Source organism: Procambarus clarkii, chromosome 75 (genome assembly GCF_040958095.1).
Source record: "Procambarus clarkii isolate CNS0578487 chromosome 75, FALCON_Pclarkii_2.0, whole genome shotgun sequence".
NCBI classification, from domain to species: domain Eukaryota; kingdom Metazoa; phylum Arthropoda; class Malacostraca; order Decapoda; family Cambaridae; genus Procambarus; species Procambarus clarkii.
Window position 1 is genome coordinate 18,834,765 of NC_091224.1, and position 9,340 is coordinate 18,844,104.

The 9,340-nt window shown below is 46.4% G+C and overlaps 1 protein-coding gene across 1 annotated transcript in view; it reads left to right on the plus strand.

The window, feature by feature from the left end:
* The window catches only part of LOC123771827 (collagen alpha-1(IV) chain-like), a 1,425-nt gene extending 11 nt beyond the window's left edge, over nucleotides 1-1,414 (plus strand). The window contains exon 1 of the mRNA XM_045764553.1: nucleotides 1-1,414. This exon is cut by the window's left edge and continues 11 nt beyond it. Coding sequence (XP_045620509.1) covers nucleotides 1-1,414 — 1,414 coding nt within the window.
* The last annotated feature ends 7,926 nt before the right edge of the window (nucleotides 1,415-9,340 follow it).

Below are 9,340 nucleotides of genomic sequence, written 5' to 3' on the forward strand. Positions count from 1 at the left end.
CGACCTGGGCTCCCAACAAGCACCGGGTCGACCTGGGCTCCCAACAAGCACCGGGTCGACCTGGGCTCCCAACAAGCACGGGGTCGACCTGGGCTCCCAACAAGCACCGGGTCGACCTGGACACCCAACAAGCACCGGGTCGATCTGGGCTCCCAACAAGCACCGGGTCGACCTGGGCTCCCAACAAGCACCGGGTCGACCTGGGCTCCCAACAAGCACCGGGTCGACCTGGGCTCCCAACAAGCACGGGGTCGATCTGGGCTCCCAACAAGCACCGGGTCGACCTGGGCTCCCAACAAGCACCGGGTCGACCTGGGCTCCCAACAAGCACGGGGTCGACCTGGGCTCCCAACAAGCACCGGGTCGACCTGGACACCCAACAAGCACCGGGTCGATCTGGGCTCCCAACAAGCACCGGGTCGACCTGGGCTCCCAACAAGCACCGGGTCGACCTGGGCTCCCAACAAGCACCGGGTCGACCTGGGCTCCCAACAAGCACCGGGTCGACCTGGGCTCCCAACAAGCACCGGGTCGACCTGGACACCCAACAAGCACCGGGTCGACCTGGGCTCCCAACAAGCACCGGGTCGATCTGGGCTCCCAACATGCACCGGGTCGACCTGGGCTCCCAACAAGCACCGGGTCGACCTGGGCTCCCAACAAGCACCGGGTCGACCTGGGCTCCCAACAAGCACCGGGTCGACCTGGACACCCAACAAGCACCGGGTCGATCTGGACTCCCAACAAGCACCGGGTCGACCTGGGCTCCCAACAAGCACCGGGTCGACCTGGGCTCCCAACAAGCACCGGGTCGACCTGGGCTCCCAACAAGCACGGGGTCGACCTGGGCTCCCAACAAGCACGGGGTCGATCTGGGCTCCCAACAAGCACCGGGTCGACCTGGGCTCCCAACAAGCACGGGGTCGACCTGGGCTCCCAACAAGCACGGGGTCGATCTGGGCTCCCAACAAGCACCGGGTCGACCTGGGCTCCCAACAAGCACGGAGTCGATCTGGGCTTCCAACAAGCACGGGGTCGACCTGGGCTCCCAACAAGCACCGGGTCGACCTGGGCTCCCAACAAGCACGGGGTCGACCTGGGCTCCCAACAAGCACGGAGTCGACCTGGGCTCCCAACAAGCACGGGGTCGATCTGGGCTCCCAACAAGCACCGGGTCGACCTGGGCTCCCAACAAGCACCGGGTCGACCTGGGCTCCCAACAAGCACGGAGTCGACCTGGGCACCCAACAAGCACCGGGTCGACCTGGGCTCCCAACAAGCACGGAGTCGACCTGGGCTCCCAACAAGCACGGGGTCGATCTGGGCTCCCAACAAGCACGGGGTCGATCTGGGCTCCCAACAAGCACGGGGTCGACCTGATCTCGCTACATTTAAATGCTGCAATCATCTATAGTCTGCCTCTGCACTGCTGGGTACTCCATTTGTTTTTAATTAATATGATGTTATTTGATATTTACAGAAATTATTTTTGGAATACATTTGATTTTCAGTTTAGAATGACGAATTTTGAATTAAAATTCTGTATGAAACATTGTTCTCATAAATTTGTACATAGATTAAAAAAAGGCAATTTTACTCGAAGAATATTTGTGCTTGTTGACAGGTTAATGAGAAAATAATTAAAATATTTTGCAACACAGGATCATAGACACAGGCCTAGTCAAGAGTGTACACCCATAGTTGCAAGCTAATAGTAGTAGGCATCCATCAGTCTCAGGAGACTATGGAGTTGCGCTCTGGTGATCCGTCTGGAGTGGCTTCTCCTGGGCGCAAAGCCAGGGTAGGTTGATACGAGGCAGAAGCTGTCACCCATGCAGCAGGTACCCCCCCCCCCCCTTCCTTCTCCACGGCGCCGAAAGTCTCCAATGGAAAGGCAAACACCAATACGAATGGTTCCAACGACGGTGCAGGAACTGTCAGAACGAGGTTGAAGGTAACATCGAACTGCCCGAGGGGCTCTAGCTCCGACGTTTACCTCGAAGTTGGTAAAAGAAGACACAGGGGACTCCAAACCCGGAGACCGCCGTGGTCGGGTCGCCTAAGCTAATAATAGCTATGCATTCATAAAATAACTTTCCTGCTTCATTACCAGCACCCTTACATACAGATTCGAGAACCGCCATTGAAACCTTGCAACAAGAACACATGTGATAACATACGTCTGATCACAAATGTCGTATCATTAATGCAAACACAGAAACGACAAGGCCGACGGGTACTTATCAACTGGGTGCCAAGTCATGTGGGAATAATAGGAAATGACATTGCAGACGAAGCTGCAAAACTTGCAACTAAGAGAAGAAATGTAGACATTTACATACCACAGAGTCTATCACAGATTAAGAAAGTAATTAGAAACAGAGCAATGCAAAAGATGTACAGTGACCACAACACAGCAGTTGCAACATCAGGATCTGCGGGTTGGTACAAGAATTCAACCAACTACGAACCACTTAGTTTGATGAAAGGGAGCAGTAGAGCAACAGAAGTGCATTTACATCGCATCAGGCTTGGATACCCATGTGCATGGGAAATAGGCTTACAGGTTCCGGAAGATGAGAGGAAATGTCAGCACTGTGGAGAAATGCCCGACAGACCACTGGAACATTATCTAACACAGTGCACAGTTACAAACCCATTAAGATTTCAACTTAGATTCAACAGAGCAGAAGTTGCTAAACACATATGGCAAAATCTTACTGAAGCGACCATACGAGTCATAAATACTCATACTCCGCCCAAGTAAAACAGAAACAAGCAACACTTAGTGGGCCAGCCAGAGGCTTAGGGCCCGCCCAGTGGGCCAGCCAGAGGCTTAGGGCCCGCCCAGTGGGCCAGCCAGAGGCTTAGGGCCCGCGCAGGAATATCCCTGCAAAAAAAAAAAAAAAAACAGCACTCCAAAAAACCACAGTTAGCAGTCTTAATTGTCTCACTCTCTTCCTGTCTAGGCATCACTGAACAACAGGAAGGGATAAATGATAATTTTACTTCACAGTTCATATAAAAATTTACTCATGCTATGCCAGCAATAATATTAATGGTTTATAATACAAAAATAAATTAGTCCTATAAATAATGTTCACATAGATAAGAAGATTATATTCACACACCTCGATCGCTAGGCATGAACTCACCCGAAAATTTACATAGCACTTTAACCATTCATGAATATATTGCAGCTTCATATGTTTATATCACTTTCAAATCGATAACACAAATAAAATTTTAAATCATACTAATATTTACCAGTCATGTAATATATAATATATAATATATAAATATCGAGCAAGCACTGGAATATTAACTATTTTAAACTGTTGTAATTATGCAAATCATGCATATTCATTTTCTAATTTGACTAAAGGCAGAACATAGAAATAATCAATAGGGACTGTTCCCGAGGTACAGTCTATATCTTTAACAGAGAATGAGTGTCTGTCTGTGTGTCCATTTGTCTTTCCGAGGTTGAGGTCAGACATGTGGAGGTGGCCTCGTTAAACTTTGTAGGAATAGTGGTGACTTTGTCAGATGTATCGTAAGGAGGGAAGGGGGTCGGGGTCGGCCCAGTGCCTTCCTTGAAGGAGGTCCTGTTCCCAATGCCCCTCCTTCACGATGTCTGCGTATGTGAAATGTTCTGTTCTTAGTCCATAGATGGAGGGAAGAAATGGTGTAAAGGCACAAGTGAGCAGGGAGGGAGACAAGGGGGGGGAAGAGCATGTATGGGCAGGGAGAGAGGAGGTTAGGCAAGGGTGTTCGTTGGAAGGGGCAGGAGATGAAAGGTGTGTGTGTGTGTGCCGGAATGAGGCCGGGGGTATATATGGGAAAGCATGGGCAGAGCGCAGGGGGCGGGAGGGAGGTATGGGGAGTGAGAGTAAGCAAACAAGGTGAGAGAGAGAGAGAGAGAGAGAGAGAGAGAGAGAGAGAGAGAGAGAGAGAGAGAGAGAGAGAGAGAGAGAGAGAGAGAGAGAGTGTGTGAGTGAGAGAGAGTGAGACTGAGACTGAGACTTAATAGAATTCTACGACCAGGTGGCACAGATTTACAAGAAAGAGAGGGCTGGGCGGACTGCATTTTCATGGATTGTCGGAAAGCCTTTGACACAGTACCGCATAAGAGGCTGGTACATAAGCTGGAGAGACAGGCAGGTGTAGCTGGTAAGGTGCTCCAGTGGATAAGGGAGTATCTAAGCAATAGGAAGCAGAGAGTTACGGTGAGGGGTAAGACCTCCGATTGGCGTGAAGTCACCAGTGGAGTCCCACAGGGCTCTGTACTCGGTCCTATCTTGTTTCTGATATATGTAAATGATCTCCCGGAGGGTATCGATTCATTTCTCTCAATGTTTGCGGACGATGCTAAAATTATGAGAAGGATTAAAACAGAAGAGGACTGTTTGAGGCTTCAAGAAGACCTAGACAAGCTGAAGGAATGGTCGAACAAATGGTTGTTAGAGTTTAACCCAACCAAATGTAATGTAATGAAGATAGGTGTAGGGAGCAGGAGGCCAGATACAAGGTATCATCTGGGAAAGGAAATTCTTCAGGAGTCAGAGAAGGAAAAAGACTTGGGGGTGGATATCACGCCAGACCTGTCTCCTGCAGCAGATATATAGCGGATAACATCAGCGGCATATGCCAGGCTGGCCAACATACGAACGGTATTCAGAAACTTGTGTAAAGAATCATTCAAAACTTTGTATACCACATATGTCAGGCCAATCCTGGAGTATGCAGCCCTAGCATGGAGTCCATATCTAGTCAAGGATAAGACTAAACTGGAAAAGCTTCAAAGGTTTGCCACCAGACTAGTACCCGAGCTGAGAGGTATGAGCTACGAGGAGAGACTACGGGAATTAAACCTCACTTCGCTGGAAGACAGAAGAGTTAGGGGGGACATGATCACCACATTCAAGATTCTGAAGGGAATTGATAGGGTAGATAAAGACAGTCTATTTAACACAAGGGGAACACGCACAAGGGGACACAGGTGGAAACGGAGTGCCCAAATGAGCCACAGAGATATCAGAAAGAACTTTTTTAGTGTCAGAGTGGTTGACAAATGGAATGCATTAGGAGGTGATATGGTGGAGGCTGACTCCATACACAGTTTCAAGTGTAGATATGATAGAGCCCAATAGGCTCATGAATCTGTACACCTGTTGATTGACGGTTCAGAGGCGGGATCAAAGAGCCATAGCTCAACCCCCGAAAACACAACTAGGTGAGTACACACACACACACACACACACACACACACACACACACACACACACACACACACACACACACACACACACATACACATACACATACACATACACACACACACACACACACACAGAAAGGTGTGTGAAACACACACACGATCTTCAAGAAAGGTGATAGGGAGGAGGCACTTAACTATAGACCTGTATCACTGACAAGCATCCCCTGTAAAATACTGGAATGAATAATTAGGCTACGACTGGTTGCACACCTGGAGAACATTAGGTTTGTGAACAAACATCAACATGGGTTCTGGACAGGGAAATCGTGCCTAACAAACCTCCTGGAATTCTATGATAAATTAACGAGGATAAGACAGGACAGAGATGGTTGGGCAGACTGCATATTTCTGGACTGCCAATAAGCCTTTGATACAGTACCGCACATGAGACTGCTGTTCAAGCTCGAGAGGCAGGCGGGGGTGGGGGGAAAGGTCCTAGCATGGATAAGGAACTACCTAACAGGAAGGAGCCAAAGAGTTACGGTAAGGGGAGAGAAGTCGGACTGGCGAACAGTAACAAGTGGAGTACCACAAGGATCGGTGCTGGGACCAATTCTATTTCTTGTATATGGTAACGACATGTTTACAGGCGTAGAGTCCTACATGTCGATGTTTGCGGATGACGCAAAGTTGATGAGAAGAGTTGTGACAGACGAGGATTGCAGGATCCTACAAGAGGACCTGAACAGGTTGCAGAGATGGTCAGAGTATTGGCTACTGGTATTCAACACGAGCAAATGTAAAGTTATGGAAATGGGACTAGGAGATAGGAGACCAAAGGGACAGTACACAATGAAGGGGAACAGCCTACCTGTGACGACGCGTGAAAGAGACCTGGGGGTGGACGTAACACCTAATCAATCTCCTAAGGCACATATAAATACGATAACGACAGCAGCGTACTCTACACTGGCAAAAGTTAGAACATCATTCAGAAACCTAAGTAAGGAGGCATTTAGGGTGCTTTACACAGCCTACGTGAGGCCAGTTTTAGAGTATGCCGCCTCATCATGGAGTCCCCATCTGAAGAAGCATATAATGAAACTGGAAAAGGTTCAGAGGTTTGCAACGAGACTCGTCCCAGAGCTACGAGGGATGGGGTATGAGGAGCGCCTGAGGGAACTGTGCCTGGTCCTCGACCAGGCCTCCACCCCCTCCCCCCCCAGGAAGCAGCCCGTGACAGCTGACTAACTCCCAGGTACCTATTTACTGCTACATAACAGGTGCATCAGGGTGAAAGAAACTCTGCCCATTGTTTCTCGCCGGCGCCCGGGATCACAGGATCACGCGTCCAGTGTTAGGTCCGCTCAGCCACTGGCTCCTGGAAATGTGCTTCGAAATAAACTCATTTTACAACGAAATAATATGGAATTACGAGGCAGATGGCGCCACCTGCCTCCCCAACACCTGGGCTCCCAACTCGCTAATGATAAAAAAAATTATGTTATTGTCAAGTTCGTGAATAATTCTAAGCGTTTTATTTACCGTTATATTTGTAAATATTATTATACCGAGATATTAACGTTATATTATACCGAGATATATTATACCGAGATATATTATACTGAGATATATTATACCGAGATATATTATACCGAGATATATTATACCGAGATATATTATACCGGGATATATTATACCGAGATATATTATACCGAGATATATTATACCGAGATATATTATACCGAGATATATTATACCGAGATATATTATACCGGGATATATTATACCGAGATATATTATACCGAGATATATTATACCGAGATATATTATACCGAGATATATTATACCGAGATATATTATACCAAGATATATTATACCGAGATATATTATACCGAGATATATTATACCACGATATATTATACCGAGATATAAACGTTATTGTGACCAATAATAACCAATTTGCTCACACACACGACCAATTGTGTGAGCAAAGATAAACTTTGTGCACTGATAATGCTTGTTTGTTTTGTTATTACCATTTACTTACTGCTTCTACGACGATAACAGAAAAGTGTTATCAATCTTCTTCCTCCAAACCCCACGCTATAGCGACCCTCAGTCACTTGATTCTGATATTTCTCTTGTTTACTAGTATTTCCCTCACCCTAGTTATCATTTAAATTTTATTAATAGTGCCTATTCTCAAGATAAAAATTTGTCTTAATCCTAAAGTTACTTCCAACACTACACACAGTTTTGGAAGCAGATTTAAGGTTGGAATGTTGTGCATGCACTTCATAGCTGAACTTAAAAATCCGACTAATACCCTTCGCCCTCGTGATATAAAACTTGACTTCCAACAAAGCAAAACATTTTGCAGTAATCTGGTTCACACTGCTCCTCCTGCTTCCAAAGCTGCTGGTGTTTACTATATTTCATGTTTCTCTGGTCTTCTCCAATACTTTGGAGACACTGGTCGTACACTCAATGATAGACTTAAGGAACACAAAAGAAGTGTTAAGTCTGTAGACACAACCAATGTTCTCATCTGTCATGTTAGGGACTCTCTAAAGATCCTATAGATTGGTCTCCTAAAAATAATCATTCTTCTCTCTACTCTTCACAGAGGCCGTCTTCTCGAGTCGGCTCTCAGACGCTGCATCCCTGACATGACTCCAGGTCTCAAGTCCGTTGCTGTTGACTCTTCCCCCTTCACAGTACACATATCCATCCTTCCCCTTTACAGTACACACACATCAGTGCTCCAACGTCCTCACAAACGTTATCTTACTCAGCTCTAGCTCCTCTCCGCTCTCCTTCCGTTCTCTACCTTATGTTGATATCTTCATCTCAATATTTCAACTCTTACTCTTCATCATTAGGCCATCGGCAGCTTTCTTTATTCCTATACTTCAACCTTATTCTTTACTTCTACTTTATCCCTATACTTCAACCATATTCTTATATTTCAATTTGAGGCTTATATTTTAACCACAACAGGTTACATTGCCACACATGACAATAGGTGGACCAAGAATAGTAGTAGCAGTGATATATATTACCCTCCACCAAATGACAGAAGACCCAGTCAAGAGTATGACAACAACAACATGGCAGTTGACACTATAATTGAGAGGGCAGCCTCTGCTGCCTGTAAAAATAGATCCCATCTGCTCATCATGGGGGACTTCAATCACAGAAGGATTGACTGGGAGAACAAGGAACCGCATGGAGGCGAGGATACGCGGAGAGCTAAACTATTGGAGGTGGTGACTAGAAACTTTTTAACCCAGCATGTCAGAGAACCCGCAAGAATGAAAGGAAACGATGAACCAGGGAGACTCGACCTAGAATTCACTCTGAACGACTCCGACTTAAGAGAAATCGGTTTTGAGGTCCCAGAAGGAATGAGCGACCACAGTGTACTGGTGCTTGAGTACCAGATTGAAGAAGGGTTATTGAACTCGAGGAGGGGAACTGAAAACAAAAGGCTATCATTCCGAAAGGGAAACTATGAGGAGATAAGAAAATTCCTAACAGATATAACATGGGAAACAGAGCTCAGGGGAAAGACGGCTCCAAGACATGATGAACTACATCACACAGAAGTGCAAGGAAGCAGCAAACAAGTTTGTCGCAGTCCAAAAGGAAAACAATGAAATGAAGATGAGAAACCCATGGTTTAATCAGAGATGTAGGCTAGCTAAGCAGCAAAGTAAAATGGCGTGGAGAAACTATAGGAATAACAGGACACTGGAGAGCAGAGAAAGATACCAGAATGCCAGGAATGAATATGTCAGGATGAGAAGAGAGGCAGAAAGACAATACGAAAACGACATCGCAAGCAAGGCAAAGACTCAGCCTAAATTGCTGCATAGCCAAATCAGGAGAAAAACAACAGTAAAGGAACAGGTAATGAAATTAAGGACAGGGGCAGAAGGATTCACTACAAACTCACTATGAAGGATTCACTAGGAAGTGTGTGAGGAACTGAATAAGAAATTCCAGGAGGTCTTCACCTTAGAGCAACGAGAAATTCCAGAGATAAGAGAGGGAATAGTTAATCAGGAACTACTAGAAGAGTTTGAGATTACCAGTGGGGAAGTACTAGTTTAC